This window comes from Cephus cinctus, unplaced genomic scaffold, assembly GCF_000341935.2.
Source record: "Cephus cinctus unplaced genomic scaffold, Ccin1 Ccin1_scaffold0396, whole genome shotgun sequence".
NCBI classification, from domain to species: Eukaryota; Metazoa; Arthropoda; class Insecta; order Hymenoptera; family Cephidae; genus Cephus; species Cephus cinctus.
Genome location: NW_014333080.1, coordinates 132,799 through 152,771, shown reverse-complemented (window position 1 = coordinate 152,771; position 19,973 = coordinate 132,799). Strand labels below are relative to the sequence as shown.

At 38.7% G+C, this 19,973-nt stretch overlaps 3 protein-coding genes across 11 annotated transcripts in view; 2 read left to right on the top strand and 1 right to left on the bottom strand.

Moving 5' to 3' along the window:
* Positions 1 to 267: 267 nt before the first annotated feature.
* Positions 268 to 6,522, bottom strand: LOC107267288. Of its 3 annotated transcripts, none has more exons than XM_015738788.2 (4): positions 6,399 to 6,518; positions 4,178 to 4,215; positions 3,288 to 3,536; positions 268 to 1,029 (listed from the first exon to the last, which is right to left on the bottom strand). In XM_015738788.2, exons 1-4 carry the CDS (start codon positions 6,400 to 6,402, stop codon positions 925 to 927), a joined length of 396 nt encoding a protein of 131 aa, XP_015594274.1. In that variant the 5' UTR covers positions 6,403 to 6,518; the 3' UTR covers positions 268 to 924. The 3 variants fall into 3 exon arrangements, with proteins under 3 accessions (XP_015594274.1, XP_024940292.1, XP_015594275.1); XM_015738789.2 differs by lacking the exon at positions 268 to 1,029 and adding an exon at positions 1,944 to 2,584 and having other exon boundaries at positions 6,399 to 6,517; XM_025084524.1 differs by lacking the exon at positions 4,178 to 4,215 and having other exon boundaries at positions 6,399 to 6,522.
* LOC107267287 lies at positions 2,591 to 10,672 on the top strand. 7 transcript variants are annotated; one of them, XM_025084506.1, is made up of 14 exons: positions 2,591 to 2,769; positions 6,941 to 7,420; positions 7,508 to 7,652; positions 7,735 to 8,116; positions 8,223 to 8,321; positions 8,407 to 8,485; positions 8,555 to 8,726; positions 8,824 to 8,905; positions 9,039 to 9,164; positions 9,234 to 9,381; positions 9,460 to 9,669; positions 9,734 to 9,806; positions 10,108 to 10,164; positions 10,303 to 10,672. In XM_025084506.1, exons 2-14 carry the CDS (start codon positions 7,356 to 7,358, stop codon positions 10,342 to 10,344), a joined length of 1,680 nt encoding a protein of 559 aa, XP_024940274.1. In that variant the 5' UTR covers positions 2,591 to 2,769; positions 6,941 to 7,355; the 3' UTR covers positions 10,345 to 10,672. The 7 variants fall into 7 exon arrangements, 6 of the variants coding, with proteins under 6 accessions (XP_024940274.1, XP_024940276.1, XP_024940280.1 ...); XM_025084508.1 differs by having other exon boundaries at positions 2,591 to 3,109; positions 8,223 to 8,291; XM_025084512.1 differs by having other exon boundaries at positions 2,591 to 3,109; positions 9,460 to 9,634; positions 10,111 to 10,164.
* Positions 10,673 to 11,006: 334 nt separating this feature from the next.
* Positions 11,007 to 19,973, top strand: part of LOC107267291 (tyrosine-protein kinase transmembrane receptor Ror) — a 137,197-nt gene continuing 128,230 nt past the window's right edge. The window contains exon 1 of the mRNA XM_015738805.2: positions 11,007 to 12,092. Coding sequence (XP_015594291.1) covers positions 12,023 to 12,092 — 70 coding nt within the window. The 5' untranslated portion in view covers positions 11,007 to 12,022. The remainder of the gene's footprint in view (positions 12,093 to 19,973) is intronic.

Genomic DNA, 19,973 nt, shown 5'->3' with positions numbered 1-19,973 from the left:
TATTTATATATATTTTATTTTCTAATTTTGTCTTGAAGATACTCTTAATTATTTTTGAGTCTCATACGAGTTCTAAAGTTTTTGTTCATCGTTTCGTTACCAATACGCCAATTGTTTGTATTTTCTATCCTAAGTACGGAAGTAGATTTCGCAAACCTATGTAATCTGAAAATATCGGCCATTGTTTACGAAGGTCTACAAGCATAGCTGAGATTAATATAATATATGAATAGAAATAGTCAGTCTTATATTATAAAAAAAATATTGTCAGGATGCACATGTTCTTTTATTAGAGTTATCAGCTGCAATTATAAAAATTCATTGTCGATTAGAATTTCTAAAGAGTATTTGACGTCACTTCCGCCTTATACGAAATCACCTTTCATTTTGTGACAAATAACCAATTTAAAAAAATAAATGTAATTTAAGAAAACCTAAGGTTTATATGTGCTTTTGGTTTTTCTTTTTTATCCAATAATTTCATGTTGATTCAACGAGAACACGAATTCGTGGATTTATACCATCGTATTCAAAGATATACAGCATGAATCAATAATTAGGATAATTCAGATTAAAATCAACAGCGTATGTTATTCTCGTACAATTAGTATATTACAAGTATGTTACAATTTTGTTTTTCGTTGAGAAAATGCACTAAGTCAGGGTTTTTATAATGCATGGTACCACGAAAATTATGATGTTGAAGAAACGTTCAACCATACAATGAAACGGAATGTCAAATAGGAAATAATCATAGGTATGGACACTATGTCAAAGAAAGGTCTTTTCCTTGATCAATTATTAATTGATAAAAAATTGATCGCATTTTTTTTTTCGTTTCGTATGTTTAGTAGGATATGGATCAGCATTGTCAGATTATCACTGAAATCTTTGATTCGTTGTATTATGACTTGATTTTTATTTTTAAACTTGGTTTTTTTTGAGGTATATTTCTTTGTCGAGATCTTGAAATTTTGTCAGACGTGTTCCATTATACGGTGTATCGCTGCCAGGTGGATGGAGTCTCATCTAAAACAGGAGATCAAGAGATATTTTTGAAAATGTAATAAGAAAATTATCGGACACAGTGTCGTCACGAAATCACTGGTACATACTGATTTCTGTTTGAAAATCACTTAATCAGTGCAATAAATGTTTTCCATTTGTTTACCGAAAACAAAATTGTTTACATACCGCAAAAAGCTGTAGATCCCCACTGTGAACTTGGCTAATTGATTTCGAAAAATTCAGAAGAGTTCCTTTGAGTTTTTGTCGGTGGAAATCAATTAGAAATTTGACAAAGTATTTACTGTCAATAATAAATTGGTATAAGGGAACTACAGGAAGGATGCAAGTGAAATTCTAAATAGAATTGAATATCCATTGTTATACACATGTTAACGGTTCAAAATCAAAATTCTGATTTCTTCTACGAAAATTAATAGAGTGATAGATTAATATCAAAGTGACCCAATAAATTCCATTTAAAATTGTAATCTAACCTTATAGACGATTTTTTGCGCGACAGGGATAATTACAGTGGTAGTATTGCAGTGGGTAATAGAAGATTTCTACAGTACCGAACTTACCACAAATTAATGTTCGTTACCTAATCCAAAATATTACAAAAACATAGAAAAATTAGAACGAGGTAGAATAGATTTAAAGGTTGGTCTCGAGAAATCCAAAATGGAATCGAGCGTCTATTCAGAGAACAACACCTTTCTATTAATTAAAATGAAACACACATAACGATGATACATTATAAGCCCAAGTAAAAAGTATCCAAGTATCGTGCACAGTAAAAAATTTTCAAAAATACTGAAAATAAAACATTACAAAATCTTTAACTACTCTGATCGATTAATAATCCAAACTACTTGCCGACACCGTTAGTTTATTAATAAAAGTTACTAAAAAAAAATACAGTTCACCAGTACATGTATCGTAAACGTTAATTTTTATTTTGATTTTACATGTTATAATACTGGTTCGAGCACAGTAAATGCATTTTCTCCATCGTCGTATCGAATTATATTTTTTTTTAAATGTCGAACCTACGACACATCGATCTCGTATAAAATACAGCGAAATATCGATAACTCGCCAAACGTTTCGATACTTTTGCATTGATTATCAAAATCCATATCAATTAATTCGAGCCTGTTACGTGCATTAATTTCGCCATAAAAGCACAGCACTATATGGGACCAAAGAATCACACTGAATATCACGTTTTACATAAAAAAATCAATTAAAAAGAACTTCCAAAATCGTTATAAAATTATTCTCTTTGGATACAGAAAATTCAATTACAACAATATTCAGTATGCTTTGACCATCAGGCAAGTGACTATCCAATGGGCGACAGGCACGTGTATTAATATCAGCCGTATATATTAATTTCGCAGAAATCAAAAGTCAATCTAATTCTAATACAATGATGAATATGCATTAGTAAATTAAGTTTAAACCATGTTGCACCACAATCGGCGATTAATTTAGAATCTTTTTTATTCATCTATTTCTCGGCGTAGTCGTTGTCAGCGGCATCTCGATCCCCATCCAAGTTCCTGAAGCGCTTCTGCAAGAAAACCAACCACCAGGTTAACTTCATTCGGCGTGGGTTAAAGTCAGTTAGGGCCAGTTTGATTGATGGGCGATCTCATGGGGCTTGGGGGTATTCAGGGTTGCATTACGCATATATCTATTCACGTGCAACTATGAAAATGCAGATGATCCAGTGTAATTACCATCGTGACTCGAAAGGTAACCTCAAATCGATTCAACCTCAAGTAATATTAAACCACACGAGTTCATCAGCGGTAAGAAATCAGTGAATCAAATATAAGTGAAAGTCTACGTGGATTAAATAATATTAAAAAGACTGAAGAAATATGCACGTCACGTATCAAAACCAACGAATGAAATGTCTGGCCGTTACGTCAATTCTTCTTCGTATAGACGCTGTATACGTAATATCTAGACTGCACGACATTTAATCGCGATTCGTGTGCCGTTTTGCAAATAGATAGAAGAGAATGGTTTTGAATACGAGGGAATGAAGATGGCTGCTCTTTTCATCGGATTGTGTTCCAGAGTGTAAAAGGTCGGTTAAATAAATGTCCATATAACCTATGCTGTCTATTGTAACGTTCATGACTGCACGAGTAAGTAACGCGTATACTATTACTCGTGCTGTATATGCACGATAATATTTTAACTCTTGCACGTTTCTCTTTGACGTGGAATCGCTAGACTGATTCCTACCTGATCCGTTCACTCACCATGATTCTGTATTTTTCCTTGCACGCGTATTCGGTCTCGTCCACGTCGTTGTAACAGTCGCTCTTGTAATCCTCGGGTATCGGACCACCTTCGAATTGACATAATTTTGACAGTGGCTTTGCTCGTACTATCATCTTCTCGAAGCCAGTGGGTTTATGCTGAGGGCAGTAAAAGACGTCAGGAGTATTTTTGTCGAAGACTATACTCTTGCGCATCATGTCTCCAGCATGGACAAAGATGAGGAGTGTCTGTAGGAAGAAATTGATAGATTATATATTAATAATATAATCAATGATATATATAATTAATTACTAATTAATAAAATGGAGGGCACAGAATACTCCTTGAGAGATAAATAACTAAGATTGATAAAGGAATAATGTTTATCGGACGGATTTGACAGATTATATATTTTCCTCCGAATAATTAATGTAATTCTATATAATTAATAATTATTTAATGAAATAGCACTTCGAGGCAGTTTTACTAGTTTGAATTTTCGCGATAGTAATTTCAACGGCAATTATCAGATTGGCGTCTGCAAGGGTCCTAAACGATAAGTAGCATCTAGTGGAACATGAGTGACATTTAATTAAACGGTATTAATTAAGTTTGTCTTGAACTAAATAATTTCGCAGACTCAAAGTAACGGGATGCCGGTAATTAACGAAAATTCCGGTTCTTCTCTAACAGTCGGAAGGAACGTGAATCCCGCTCTACGGATTTTCAAGTGGGACAAAGTGGGACTTTGGGTCTCGGCGCTTTTGCCGTTTTATTTATTGACATTTGCAAACATCCTCTGTGCGATTTTTTACCGTTGCTGCACCGGTTTTGCCGGCAATTTTGCTACGATAAAAGTATCGAGCGGAACCGCTACGTTGAAACTCACCGCAAGGACGAAAGTTAGACAAAAGACGTGGACGTTTCCTGAAAGAGAAGAAAAAGAAAAGACATAAAATAGTGACCAGCTCCATGTTTGGAGAGCGGAATGAAGAAAAAAAATTACATTTTCTCGTTAGCATCTTGCGCAATTGACCTCGAGGTAAATTACCATTAATGTATCGATCTTAACATAAAACTAATACAAATACGTTACATTATACGGGTACCGTGAGGATTTTTTTACTAACGGTAAAAGAGAATTTTCTGAAAAAATATCCCCTGGTTATGTATATATATTGTACGTCCTAGATATATATTATAAATAAAATAAATTTATTCTCATTTTTGTATTATACAATATAACAAAGCATTATCCAGTGCAAAATATTGTGATTGTCCAGGACAAGAATGAAATCTTGCATCTTGCACCAATGGTGACTTGTATGAAACGAAAATATGCATGAGGTGTCATGCAGGATAGAGGTTACATTCCAGGACCTTTTGCTCTCCTAGTGCGACTTGGAAAAAAAACGGAATTCTATAAAGATTGCACAAGGACGACGAGTTCGAGTATAGCGTGACAGTGCTGCATTTCTCTGGCGATTCTAATTTTGAAGGAAATCAATGCTAATCAATTGGATATTGATATCGATATACACCTGTTATCGGAGCTGTAACAAGTAATAAATATTTCGAATGAACAAAGACCAAATTATTACTCGTTACAGCGTTACTATCATGTTTCGTTCTCCAAGAAAGGTAATACCGGTAGTGATTTACCTGACCTTCATAACCTTATTAACTTTGCATTGTTGCTATGACAGTTGAATTATCAGAATTAAATTGAATCAGAACAATTAATTTTTTATCTATTTTTGGGATTCCAAGTAGTATCTTAGATGATCCAAGTGCTATTTAAGATGATTTAAAATGTTATAGATATTTCTATATCTAATTGTAAGTGCCAAACGTATGTATGTTCAATGGCAGGTAGTGGGGAGTCTGGATGGAATTGAAAGTATAAAAATGTGGCCTACAAAGCAGCGATGGCGAGGCCAAGATTCTGACAAACAGAAGTAGTCATACTGCGTTAAGTGGCCGACTGAAAAACTTTGTTAAGATTTAAAAACAGTTTCTCTAATATGCACAGGTCTGAGTTTCAAGCGCGTTTGGTCAATGCACTTTGTGCGATGCAATTCCAAATTGTCAATTGAATTGATGCAAGGCGACCCATGTTGGTTAACACGATAATTGCATCTAGATGCACGTCCTCAGCTCAGGGTCGTGTTATCAGTGTCATTTCGTACTACCAGCCTAGTTTGCCCATAATGTAAATAAGCGGTATGCACTTTCGATAAGTTCCTAATCTAATCTGTTACTTTATCAAATTTTACATGTATTTTGAAAAATCAAGTTAATATTTACCAACTAAAATTTTCCATGACTCAATACAATAATCAAATATTATGATTGCCCTATTAACATATATATTGGTAGCATTCGATTAACAATAAGGATTTATGAATTTACACAGCCGTGTCGTTACTCATAACGATCTTTGGATAAATATTGAAACCGATACACACGTGCCTTCTTTTATTAATTCCACAAGCTTGAGTAAGAAAATAATAAGGAAATGAAATTATATTTGTGCAAAGATTCAACGATATACTATTTTAATTGTTATATCGGTCAGAATTTTTCTCGCGTGACGAATAATCCTGCACTTTCCCTGAAACGCGTAAGAAATCTCAAGCGAGTCTGATAAAATAATTGAGTCTGTAAACATAACGGGATACAACAATAAATAGTACATTTGTACGTTCTTCTAATATTAAGTAGACTCACGTACATATTTCCTGTAGATTCAGCCTATAGAATTTTTGCTAAGTAAATCGTAGTTTTGAAAAGCCAAAAAATACAGCATTGTACGAAAAAAAAAATTTTGTTTGTCTCCCCACATATTTAAATATTGGAAATGAACTATACTTTTTGTATTTTCAAGAAAATTCTGAAAATTTATGTCCACCTGTTGGAGACACACTGTACTATCTGTCATAGGAACATCTTCTGAATTCCTGAGCATCGCATCACGCGCCAAATAAAGAAACCTGCGTTTTCTCACTGTACAAGCTTTGCGATTTGACTTTTATACGATTTTTCATAGGAGACTCTAGTTTTTCATGTAAAGACGCTAGAAACTGGTACATGAATCATTGCAAACTTACCCATGCTGCGAGCGTGTGTGTCTCGGACAAAAGTTGTGGCGGAACCTTCGTAAGACAGCGTCTGCTGGTCGACTGAGTTGCCTTTGAAGTCTGTGGAGGCACGACGAGGAAGTGGGAGGACAGTGCCGTTAGGTTCTACAGGATGTTGCAAAAGTGTCAGTCAGATTTTAAGCACGTTGTTCTTTTAGCGAGGTATATACGCGAAATGCCTAGTGCATATAGTACTCGTAGGTAGAGTATAAAATATGTACAGTTACGTCATATAGGGTTGGCTAAGTCAACAAAGTGAAGTAAAATATAATTCTTTTCAAAAATTCAAAGTCGATTTCATCGGATATCGAATGATTCATACTTGATTATGCAATATTGCACAAAAATTATGAATTGTACATATAGTCATATTTTTTATTATCCAGTTTACCCTGTTTTACTATAAATCAAATTTTAATTATCCCAACTATTTTTTGTCACTTAAAAATTGGTCTGTCGAAAAATCTGTAAGTGATTAAAAGTATATTATCAATAATTTTTCTTTAATCCAGGACAGTGAGTGGTAGGCGTTATACGTAGGATGGCGGCCTCGTCCTTCCCATATTCAGACACAGCCGGACCTTCAGTCATCGATGTTACGGCAGAGCAAAATTTCTATGCGAATCCCCGAAGAATCCACAGGTCCAAGTATTTCGAAACATCAGAGAAAAATAAGCGGTGTATTGTTAATTAGCTGAAAATACAAGAGAGGGCTTCGAAATTCAATTTGAAAGTTAAAGCCCCGTACGCACTTGGCTACGCGTGAAAGCAGCCGCATATACGGAAATATAGGAAACGCTTGAAAATCGCTCCAGGGGAAAATGTCGGGCGAACGTCGATGAGAACTGTCAAAAAAGTATCATAGAATCATAATAGAAAGAAAGTATAATTCGAAAATTTATACTCGCGGTATTTCTCTTGTATAGCATGGGACCATGTGCCTTGTATTTCCTTCTTGTATTCGCAGCATGTTTGCCCTATGAGAGAAACCGGTAAGATTACCTTAAAATAGAAATTACATATTAATATAATAGTCATCCGATTTAACGTGACTTTTTTTTTTCGTATACCATCCACAGGGTGTTGGCTAACAAGGCTTTAAAAAACGAACAAAATATCGGTACAGTCTTGTTCGAAAGAAGCGACTGTGGAAAACATTGCTGGACCAGTGAGGAGTTTACAATTTTAAACAGTCGCAGAATGTTTCAAGACATATTGCCAAAGGTAATATTATTATTGATTAGCATTTAAAGTGCATGGGTATTTGTGTGTATATCTTTTGACGCGGAGAAATTTCTTTTCTCAGGTGAAAGTCATCAACTGCCAGAACGACCAGTACATAGCAATGCTCATGGACTATTTCCACATATGTCTCGAATGCGTTCGCAAGCTCTCAATTGGAAAAACTAAGCACCTTATGCTGAAAGCTTTGGCGGATACTATGGGTGGTTATCTGCAAGTTTACATACTGCCCCTTACCAAGCATTCGTACTATGCTGGAAATATTAAGTACAGAAATGCCAAAAGGCTTTTTGAGCTTTTCGACGAGCTCAAGAACTTCCTTCATACGAATGGGGTCGGATGGATGAAGCCAACTCTGAACAAGAAGCACGTGAAGACACCGCCGATCGTTATTACGCCGCCCAGAAGTTCCTTGGCGTGCAATGGCCTTATTACTTATCCGGCTCGTGAGTTCTATGATACCACTCGAGATTCTTCGATTAAATTCATAGGAAGCTTAAACGAGGAAAAAAAAGGGAACTTTGAGGTTTCTTTATTTAATACCTTATTCAGATTCGGCTGAAATGAACTCTCGAGATTTTCACTATTCTCACGCGATGAAAAGGAAACGATTTACGCGAGGTAGGAGGCCATCGAGAAATTCTCCTTTGGGTGAGTTGAAGACTTAAGAAATTTGATTTTGGGAGTGATTTTGATTTTTTTTATTTTTTTTTTATTTTTTTTTTTTTTTTGAAAGGATATAGTGAATATGGTGGAATTACAAGGCCGGTTATTGTGCCTTTGCCGTTTTTGGATGACGAGGCTCAACCTAATAGGTAAAATTTTGTTGATTGTTATTTTATTATTATTTTTATTTGATTTATTCTTTCATTTTATTTTTTTAGCATTGCTATGCCGTTCAAGACCGACAACTTGCAGTCTCTTTATTGCGAGAAGTCTGCTTTTGCACTAGTGAAATATTATGTTGCTAGTGTCAAGTGCATTGTGTCAAAGTCAAAAACGAATTATGAACTTGGCAGGTTTAATGAGGATTTTTTTGAATGGCTACAGACATCGGTACGTTCGTGTATATTTTAAAGGAATACAAGTATTTGACTTGATGCTTGGGACTAAATCAGGAAGGAAAATTGATCTGTGTATATTTGTATTATAGGTCCATACTCATTTGGATGACGAGAAATGGTACCCAGCATTCGGAGGAGTATTAAGAGTAATGGCGTCGTTAAGAGAGACAGGTAAAATTTGCTCGTTTCGCACTTTCGTTGTTTTTGAAAAATTACGTTTCATTTGGCAAAAATGATTTCCCGTCGGAAATGCCTTTTCTATTGGATATATATATATGGGTACCATTTGTTTTCACCCTCGCAGGGCTTGTTAATGGGCTTAACAAAGGGAAACAAGGTGGCGGGTATCAGATGATGCCAAAATTAATTGTGGTCACTACCAAACAACCCGATGATGGTGTTTCACCTTTATACAGAGGAAATTCTGCTGGTATCTATCCTCAAGTACTTTTCAATTGTGACAAATCAAATTTTTATTATATAATTTTGGAAATTCCAGGGAAATTGAGGGCCACGGAAAAAAGTATTATTGCTGTATCCTGCTTTGTCTGCTTCTGGATCTTGATGGGTGTTTTCATGGTTTGTTATAATTATCTTAAAAAACATTCCGAAGAATGCTCACCTTGCGAATCACCAACTGACTCACGGTAGGCAAAGATAGAAATGAATGTATTCTTTATTTATTTTTCATTCAATTCATTTTTTTTTTAATTAATTCTTTTAAGCGTCGCTATACTCTATGGTAATGCTGATTACTGCCAGGCGGCTTCGCAAAAAAGCTTTACGGAAAAGTTCAAGCAGTGGTGGGGTGGCAAATGCGGTACCACGTGTCCTGGGGCATGTAAGGATTATGACGAAGAGGAACGATACATGGCAACAATAAATTACTGCAACAAAGACGTAATTGATATGTGCAACAGCAATAAATCCTGTCAGTGAGTGAAGGGATTGTTGTTAATTATTAGCCAATGAATATGGTTATTTATTATTTATATCTAGAAAAAGTCTTTACACGAAAACGGAGTCACCTCAGCTGTTAGCAGTTTCGCCAACGGATACAGACTCGCCCAGGGTGAGTGAAATTTTAATTGAAATTATTGTGACGAATTAATTTTTCTTTTTTTATATTAAAGCAAATTTAGTACATGTGCGCGTTTACCATAAGGGATGGTAAGTTTTGACTAGTCGATATGTAGTCCTGAATAACTAAGCAGTGCTGCGCTCTATCGAGTAGTGTTTGCTTTACATTTAGATCTCAGTAAAGAAATCCTCCTGCAGTTGTATATTTATATATTTAATATTGCTATGTGTATATACGAGTGAAGGTGTTGTATTTAATAAATTATATGATTTAGAAAATAAATTATTTTCAGAAGACCGACGACGATTTGGATAATTCGTATAATTTTCAAGGACCTAGATACAGCAGGGTAAGTTGAATGAAGTTTGACAGTTATCTTTTTGAAATATTTATGCGCTCATACAATGGATATTAATAATGTATTTGTAAGAATTTTTGTACTAGCAATTTTTCTAATTTCTCATATACTAAACTTGAACAATAACAGCACAAGGGTGTCACGTGCCGAGATAACTACAGGCAGCATTGATTATCAAATGGAGCTAGAATATCACCATATAGGTGTAATAAAATCGTCGACGATCACTCTGAAAGGCACATGAGAAATAGCCAATCCCAGTCATGCAAACTCCCGCGATCAGTACAGCCATAACTGTACCAACAATCTTTTTTTATTAATCCAAGAAAACTGACGTGTTCCCCAAGAGTGGCGGCAAATTTCACCATGAGCCGAGTATCAATTTATAATATACCCTTTACGAATTTCATACAAAGGTCTGATTAAAGTCTTTCCCAAAGAATGAACCAAAAGTATTTCTCAATGATGGTAGAATAAATTTTACGAGTATAATCATTAACCAGTCCCATCATTTGCTCACATAGACTGTCCTCCTCCATAAAGTCTACGGAAACGTGAGTACTGATAAGATTCCAACTTTATTTCCTAGGAAAAGTCATATCCTTTTTACTATAGCAGGTCAAGTCAATGGGTCTTCATGATGATAGACATTATAGGCGTATACTATACTCGATGAATATACTATAGTCATGAAACCAAGTAGTAGTATACTATCTGTGTGCAACTTGTTGCGACGAATGACGAGTGGAATGTCTCTCCGTTTCTCAGAGCTGAGACAGCTTTGACGCAAAAGCGGCGCCATCTAGAGTCTAAACTGCTGCGGCGCGAGTAGCAAAACTGTTTGGGGTAGCAGTGTCGCGCGATACGTCAACGTGTGCGTCTCGTCCGCGTTGATTCTTAATGTTTTGAAGTAGCCGCGTGTCACGGCTTCTCATCTGATTTATTTAAAGAGGCTTAAAATCGCTGATTATTTAAAGAACGCGCAAGATTCGGGCGTCACGGAGTTTCTCGATTAATGCAAATGAACGTTGACTGACTGTCATCACGATTTAAATTGAAATTTTATTAACCGGCTTCTTTGAAAAGATTAGCTTCGCTTTGAAACAGCATTATAACGATTGACTATTTCACTTGGAACAAATGTATCAAGTGAGGTGATGTCTTCGTGGCCGTTGGTTTTAGATTTATTTATTTGTTTGGACTGTGTTACGTGCTGGTGATTGAGTGTTCGGAGTGTGACAGTTTGACAGTCCTTTTATCCATATTGGATAAACTGATAAGCAGACATAATTCGAAAAGGATCGATGGTTTATCAATATAGTTTCATATGGATTTGACCGGATTTTTTTATTTGATGATAATATTCGTCACGTGCGTCGTTGATGATTTTTGAACAATTTAAAAATAACGGTTTACTATGGCCAATGGTTATATATATTAATACATGTGATTAACCTATCACTCGAGTAATTTTCTCGTTACAAGATCAAAGTGACTCGGTATTTGAGCCTTCTGTTTTTATTAAACTTGAAAAATTAATTCCTCGCAAGCATTTTACAATATCGAAATTCCATGGATATTTATAAAACAGTCGTCGTATTATTAAAATCGCCGTGCAAAGTGTGAAAGCTCATTTCAAATTTGCCGCTTTCAAACAAACGCGTCTTACTTTCATTAAATTCGTGTGCTTACTGAACCGTAAAATTTTTTCTTTCTGTTTTGACTTGTGCCAACATTATGATATTTCCGGCGGGATACATTAATTTCGTCGCCCCTCGTGTACCGCGTTTTACCAATTGACTTGGCGTTGGCATCTCCTTGACAATTTTGAGAGCATCCAAAGGACAAGATGGACCCGTGGAGAATTTCCATGAAGTTCAGCGTCGTTCTACTGTTATTCTTCGGCGTAGCACTAAAAGGTGAGTTTCTTTACGTTACTAATTATCACCTGGCCTTCCTTATTCTCACCTGCGCACGTCACCTTTTCGTAAATAAAAAAGACTAGCTCACAATCCATTAATGGATCACTAGACATTATTGGTATTACACACAAATGTTATCAGATCATCCAAAACAGAGTGATTACCAATAAATTCGATTACGTGATTAAAAATATTTATCAGTGACAGCGATAACATTGTAATTTACTCAAGCCTCCGATTAGATAAGTACTGGAATAATTATTAGAGAAAATAGCCGTCAAAATTGCATTAACAAGATATCACACAGACAGTATTGACACTGCCAAAGGTAATATTACCAGCAAGATGGCGGTTCTATTAACAGTGAAAACACGAGGAAACCGAATAAACGTGCAAGCATCGACGAATGGCAAACAAGTTTTATCTTTCTTTATCCGCGATGTATTTTCGTGCTGTGAATTCGACAGTTATTTTTCCCCGCCATATTCAACAAACGAAACAGGAAAGGACGAGTAGTAAAATATTTCCATAATTTCTGCTAGTTTTGATTTTCACGTGTCCAACCAAAGTACAGACGTGATCGAACGCGTTCGCATACATTATAAGTACATGGTACTATGGGTACCAGTTATTCACGTATTTTAAATCGTGGGCGTGAGTCTCCGCTGACGGCCGTTCGACCGAGCCGAGTGATTCCTCCTACTTGTTGAATTCACGTGACAAATTGGCCTGTGTCGTGCGCGAATATTTCAACTTTCCCCGACGCAAATCCATCACGTTCTTCGTCATCCATTAGCAGCAAATAACTTGGATTAAGTAGGAATATCGAGCGGGGAGCATTAGAAGAGAATCGCGCGGAAGAATAGAATCCCATGAATAGCCGGACGAAGTCGGATTTCCATTAAAGAAAATAAATTCAAAGTGATTTCAACCCCTTTGGCGTTACAAGTACACAATGAACTATCGATTTAATGCACCCCCCCTAGAGTGCACGATAAAATTCTTTTTTTCGATTCTTCGAATATTACCCCCCAACTGAAATCAGCTTCAGTCGTGTATTTGCTTGGAGCAGTAAAAATTCGAAAACTGTTGCTTTATCGATTAAATCAGAAAAGCTCTCACGTATCGCAGGCACAAGAACGATTAAGCTGTTTCGATCTGGCTCCAGGTTGAAAGGCATACCAACCTATAGGAGCCATGTCGTAAACATAGGAAGGCCGATTAGCTCTTGGCCGTTCGTATTATCCTTGGAGACCGAAACGGAGTCTAGCTTCGAAATCCCCTTTGGACATAAGTTCTTCTCTATAAACATTCAACAAGTGGTAAAGGTCCTTGGTCTCGCCTCAATACAGAAGACACTAGAGACTCTCCTCCCTTAGCTTCGAGATCGCTTAGACGTGTCGCGCGAGACTTTATTTGTCTCTCGCATAAGAGAAAAGGCAAATGTCAGGTATTCAGTGCACCACGTACATATGCGACACGGGGTATAAGATACGTATGGACGAGTCAGACCGAGCGTGGAAAACCGGCATCCCGAGAATGGATCGAGCCTGGCAGTACCTCAATGCCTTAAAGAGTCCTAGTGAGAAAGGACATTTCACCTTATTCGCGTAATTATCAATATTAACGACGCGTCACGCGCCAAATGATCGGCGCCCGTCTACCTTGTGCCGTTTCGTCGATCGGCACTTTAATGAATCAATAGGAAAATATATATACGTGTATCGTTCGATGCATTAGTACGACGGTTCAAGATTGGTACGAGTGATTTGAGAGAATAATTGAATGGGGATTCCCTAGGGACTTTTTTCCTTTCTCTAGCTCTCTTGCGTTCTCACAGTTTAGCTGCGCGGATAACGGAACGACTATTGTTGTTTATTATCAGGGGGGTGGGGGGGGAGGCAGCCACATTTCGTACTGTAGTCAATGTTCTGTTTTGTCCGGTCGTCGGAAATTTTTTAAGAGGCCGTACGTCATGTCATCTAATTGCAGGTTTTTGTTTTTTTTTCTCTTTTTTTTTTTTATCTATGCCGTTACTCGCGTAGCACTCTATAGAGTACAGTCAGTGTATACTGAATACGTCGGATGTCGGAACGGCTCGTGGTGTAAATTGCCTGTAAAAAATGGTTGTTTCACTACTCTTCTCCTTCTTGCCTGGTGCTGTTTTTACATGTTTCGATCGATTTTTATTTTTGAATCTGAAACGTGCTTATTACGGCCACGCGCCGGATCCTCCCTATCTCTTTGCGATACTTCCCTTGGTCCCTCCGTGGCGGGACGGAGGACGCGGGCGATTTTATTGGCTTGTAAATAACGAATATTATGCGATGCGATGAATCCCAAGTTTAAGAGCCTGCGCGGCACGTTATTTAGAGCTCGTTCGGGAGGAATACGGCGTGTGAAGTGTGACGACATCGAAAATATCCTGGAGGGTAGAAGGCCGCACAGGCTGGCCACTCTTGTGGCACTTATAGCCCGAACTTTCTTCTTCTTCTTCTTCTTCGAGCGAGCTAGTTGATTTTTTTTTCTTTGTGTTTCTTTTTTTTCCCCCCTCTCTCTCTCTCTCTCTTTCAACGTTCGCGGATTCGCCGCCGTTCAATTGCCGCTTGCGTTATTCGATTCCACGAATAAAAGTGCGTCTGAATTTCTCGAACGATTTGCAATCTGCGAACAAACATTCGACGTTTCTTGTAAGCACGGGATGATTCGCGAGACGTGAGAAAATGTATTTTCATGAACCGATGAGTAACCGTTCTCTGTGTCGCATTTACTTCTTATCGCCACCAGAGCAGCGACTATGGCGGATACTTCGACGTGTACGATTATCGATATCAGTTGTCGAGAGAATATCGATTATTTATAGAGTAACGTATTATCGCCGATAAAGACATTTTTTCCTTGTACTTTCATCAACATAAATCTCTCCTGGGCAATATTGCCAATAAATTTTCAATTACAGATTCGAAGCTCGTATTTCACTCTCAGTGATGAACTTTCAATACACCGTGCTATCAGGTGCCGAGCTATCGTCCGTAGCGAATAGGAAATTTCGCGTTGATCCAGTTAGAGAAAATATCTCGTTACCTAAAAATCTTCAGGCGAAACTAAGACGATAATGGACCGGATCGAGTTCGCCGAGCGGTTTTACGATGATCTCGCCTCACCCTGTTGCTGATACGCGTGTTCGTTTCCTTACTGAGACGGAAGAGAGAAGGAAAATCCCTTATGTATTTACAGAAGGGGTTTGAGCGAATCGACTATAGCAGTTTTCTTCATTATCGGCCGAGCTCGAGGCTCAGTCTTCAGCAGCGTTCGGACTTTCCACGAACCATACGGATTCCCGAGCAGGGCGTCGTCTTTTTTTTTCACACCGAACCAGGCTCAGTCCACTAAATGTAGTCTGGCACGTAAAAGTAATGGCAATAAAAGGCAAAGACAAGAAAAAGGATCGGTATCATAAGTCAGCAACAATAAGTTGCACGTCCCGGCGCTGCTCTGGCTGCCAAGTCAATGGCCGCCGTGAGGCCGTATAAATCTGTAAGTAAATTTAGAACGTGCCGGCTAAACTGCATCGTGGTTACGTACGGTCGTGCAAGTCGGTGCTGCCGCCGTGGCGGGATGCGAAACGTTGAGTAAAAAAAAAAAAAGTTTACCACTGACAAGAAAAGGAGACGAAAATTTTTTCAAAAATCTCGGCATCCATTTTGCCTCATCGGAAGAAGATACTTTGGCCGCGTGCCGATGTTCTCTTCATTCTTTATCCTTTCGCTCGCGTCTCTCGTTAAGCTGGCAATCGTTCCGTCGCCGCGGCTACTGACTTTTACAGGGGCGCCTACGAAACGGGTGGGCCCGCAGGGCGCGAAAACAATCGTGGCATTGATTAGCAACAAATGTAGGTAACTCACTTACGGGGCTGCCGTCGCGCGGGACTCGCTCTGAATTACCGACAAACGGACGGTAAATTAATATAGTCACGTGTTTACGTCTCGCATGCTAAAGCTGTCATATCGGAACACGCATCAGGGAGCTTCTGACTCGCACCATTGGGAGCTACTCCTCGAGTATACATTATATGTATAATATATGTATGCATATATATATATATATATATATATGTATAATTCAGCGTACACACGTGCGAACGAACGCATGCATATGCATGCACGTATCCACCGTGTATGACGGGGCTAGTGCACATATGTGCATCGGACAGCGAACCATCGACTCGCGCACGTCTGCCCCGACATTCCGGAATTTAATTAATCAGTGCGAATTAATCCCAATTAGCAGAGCTTGTCTGATGACTAGAGAGACTCTTCGTTAGGTCTCGCCGTGGGGCTACAGGTGCTTTCAACCAGGTACCTTGGTGTACCCGAAATCCATGTTTTCCGCCAAAATTGGTACGAGCGCAATAATTACGTATTTCACATGAAAGCTCATAGGAAGTCCTTTGGGTCGCTGATTGCGAATCCCAACTCGCGATTATAAATTTTTCAATTTTTAGATAAGATTCGTAATCAGTAACCCAAAGAACTCGGGCATACCAAGTTTCGTCGAAATTCATTGAAATTCATCGGAGGTAATAAAGGTGCGCACACGTGAGTCATTAGCAAATTTTGCAAGAAAACTTTTTGCGCATATTTACGTCATTGCCAGTTAACCGTGCAATTGGATATGGTAACATTGTCAATAATCATGTCAATTAGGGACGTTACTGTTTTTTCAGCGCTTTGATTAAAGATCTTTAATTTATTCAGATAATTCGAACCTTGTATGGTTTATCAAAAATATTACTTTTTTTTTGTAACATTTTTTTTTTTCACTCTATTTGTTCGCTTTTAATCGCCCGAAGCCGTCTCAGCCTGGAACCCGCAGACGTAAATGCTCTTACGTTGGTATAACATAGTCAATAATTAATTTTTTTTTTCCAAATAGAAATCGCGAAAGCACGATTGCATCGTATGTTTGCTTCGCATAATTTGCCATGACGATCGCTGTGATAATTAATACTTTGTCGTTTGATTTTTCATCCAATGTCCGATATACATATATATATATGCATTATAGTATATGTATACCCATATAGCTTAGTGCTACCATATCCAGCGTATACTCCTTTTGCACATGCTACCAACAGCAGGGCCGTAACATCAGAACAGCAGGCAAGGACGTACAGGATTGATAGTAAAACCCATCGTCAACTGGTAGAGCACCAATATACACTACGTGGTTCGCCGGTAACAAAGGTAATGGCGAAAGCCATTAAATTGCCAGGGGATGGCTAACGATACAAATTAATTCTACGATACATGAGAAAATCCAAGAGGGCTGACCGGGGGGTTCACTGCGAGTGGAAGGGCAGCTCCCAGCCCTGTTTTGCCCCAGGGCCACTCCAGCTCGCTCTTTTTACTCAGAACTAATTGAAACGCGCAAATACTCTCGTTAAGGAGAGACAGAACTTTGTTGTTTTTTTCAAGGATCGATAGGGGCGGGAAACAAGTCGACGGACCTTTTGACGAGAAGGAGAGAGCCGTACCAGTGTGCACGTACGTGTACGTAGATAGTGCCAGGCTGCGATATACGAGGCGATGGATAGTCAAAGTAAAGGAAAAATTCCGAAAATAATTTTTACACTTTTTTTTTCTGTCAACATCGAATTTGAATTTTTTCCCTTGTATCGTCTGTATATACATCGATCGATCTCCCCCGTTTATTCTCCTTCCTCCTGTCGCTCCTCAACATGCAAATTTGCCATAGATGCTCGTAATTTGCATGAAATTAAAATTCAACCTGGCGCTACGGGAAAATACGATTAAAATCAGCATTTAAAAGTGTACGCGCACGTGATCACGTAGTGGGGATTCGTAAAGCTTATCCGCGCAGCCCGTAGGACGACATCCTTCACCCAATTAGACCCGCGGAACCAGTACGCTCGCAATTAGTGGCTCAATTATTCTGTAAACGTCGACGCACTAATTCGTTTCGTGTCCATCGGCCGCTATGCCATTTTATTAAAGTATCCGATCGAACGAATTTTCGGGTGGCTCGGTGTACTTGGGCTCACCGCTGTTACGCTCGACGCTCGCGTTATTTCATTATGCTAATCACTCTTGGCTTGTAAGCGGATAGACGCGAGCGCGCATGCGCGGGCACGCACGGATTTACGAATAATCATCTATTTTAATATAACGTTTCATTGGAGCAGGTCGTTCTAACGAGCATGGGATATCTCTCGATTTTATTATACCCTTATATACATATATACTTCATTAACCCCTCCCACAGCCTACACCTTTAATTAAATTTAACCAATTGACCACTGCAAAATCTTCATGTTACCTAATAATCGCGATAAACCCGCCCTTAATCATCATGACTAAATCCACTGTACGCAAAGCCTGATTCACACTCAACACTTATTTCCTTAGTCTCGGTCACCCGTTAGTATTTGCGTGTTTACGTAAAATAACCCTGTCGCTGCCACGTGGTTGGCGCTTATTTGAATTATTTATCAAGGAACGTTTATTCAATTCTCGCTGCTACACTTCGCTGCGTACCGTAGCTCGATCTTCAACCCCCTTTTCGCCTGTCTCTTTCACATTTTTTCTTAATTACTCCCCAACGCTCAATCTACTTTCGAATTCCAGACACACCAGGCGCAACAGTAACTCGCTAACAAGATTTCACACTATAGAACGTCTTGGAGCATTGCTAATCTTTACTGTAAACTCCCCAGGTACAGTGTCATATATATATATATATATACATACATATACTTCCATCCAAACAAGGTGTTCATTTACGCTGCTCTCAGCGTCCAGTGGTATCAAGCCAATAATCTACTATTCGACACGCCACAGAGATTCGGTTGGTGGGAAACTCACAGTGGGACCGTTTGTGTTATATATATATATATATACATACCTGTGCGAGGTACATGCGTGGGGCGACTGAGAACGCGCACACAATTCGGGGACTGATTAAAGTGTCACTCAGATGCAGACGGCTCAAAATCTCCCAGGGAGACTCCTTCTCTTTCGTAGAACTCACTAATTTGACGCGTGACGCTTATCGTCGAGGATTCTTGGTCAGCCCTCGATAGCGGACTCAGGTACGAGGGTTGTCCATACGTGGAAAGGATATAATTGTTATTCGTATAGGTAATATCGAAGAATCTATGGATGGTACGGAGCTTGTATATTGTTACGGGAGTTCTGGAGCCCCGTTGTCTTTTAGGTTATGTTCATGAAGCTCCCCTTTGTGCCGGTTCATTTAATTAATCACGCGGTTAGTCATTAGGCGGGTTTCCATGAATGTTGCGGTTTCATCGCATGCACCGGATATACATACATATATCTGTTGAGATATAGATAGATACCTATGAGCTCATACGAGCGTAAGGGTAGTATGGACAGAAAGGGTCATGTCCGGTATGTACTGCGTTTCGTGCCCATATGGCTGTTCGTTCTCTTTGTTCGTTGCGCGTTTCCACGTGCAACGGCGTCTCCGTTCGTGCTCGCTCGCTAAATGCGTCTCGTTGATTAACTCGCTGGGGGAGCCGACGGTCGGATCAACGGAATACCCGGTAAAGGCAGCAGACTCCATAACTGTGCGTGGCTTCGCTAACGCGTGCACGTCTGCTGGAATTGTTGTGGAAGGGAAAACCGATCGGCCATATTGTCCTACGACGATCATTCTTTGGTTGACACTTACCACTCAAAAGTGAATACGGGGCTGTGTGCACTTGTACGACTGCACGAGGAAATTTATTAGTGAGTCTTTTTGGTATAACCTGTGTGAGAAATGCGTTGATCAAATTTTTATGGAGAAAATATATATATATATTTTTATGTGTATATATATTTAGGTGTCAGGGGG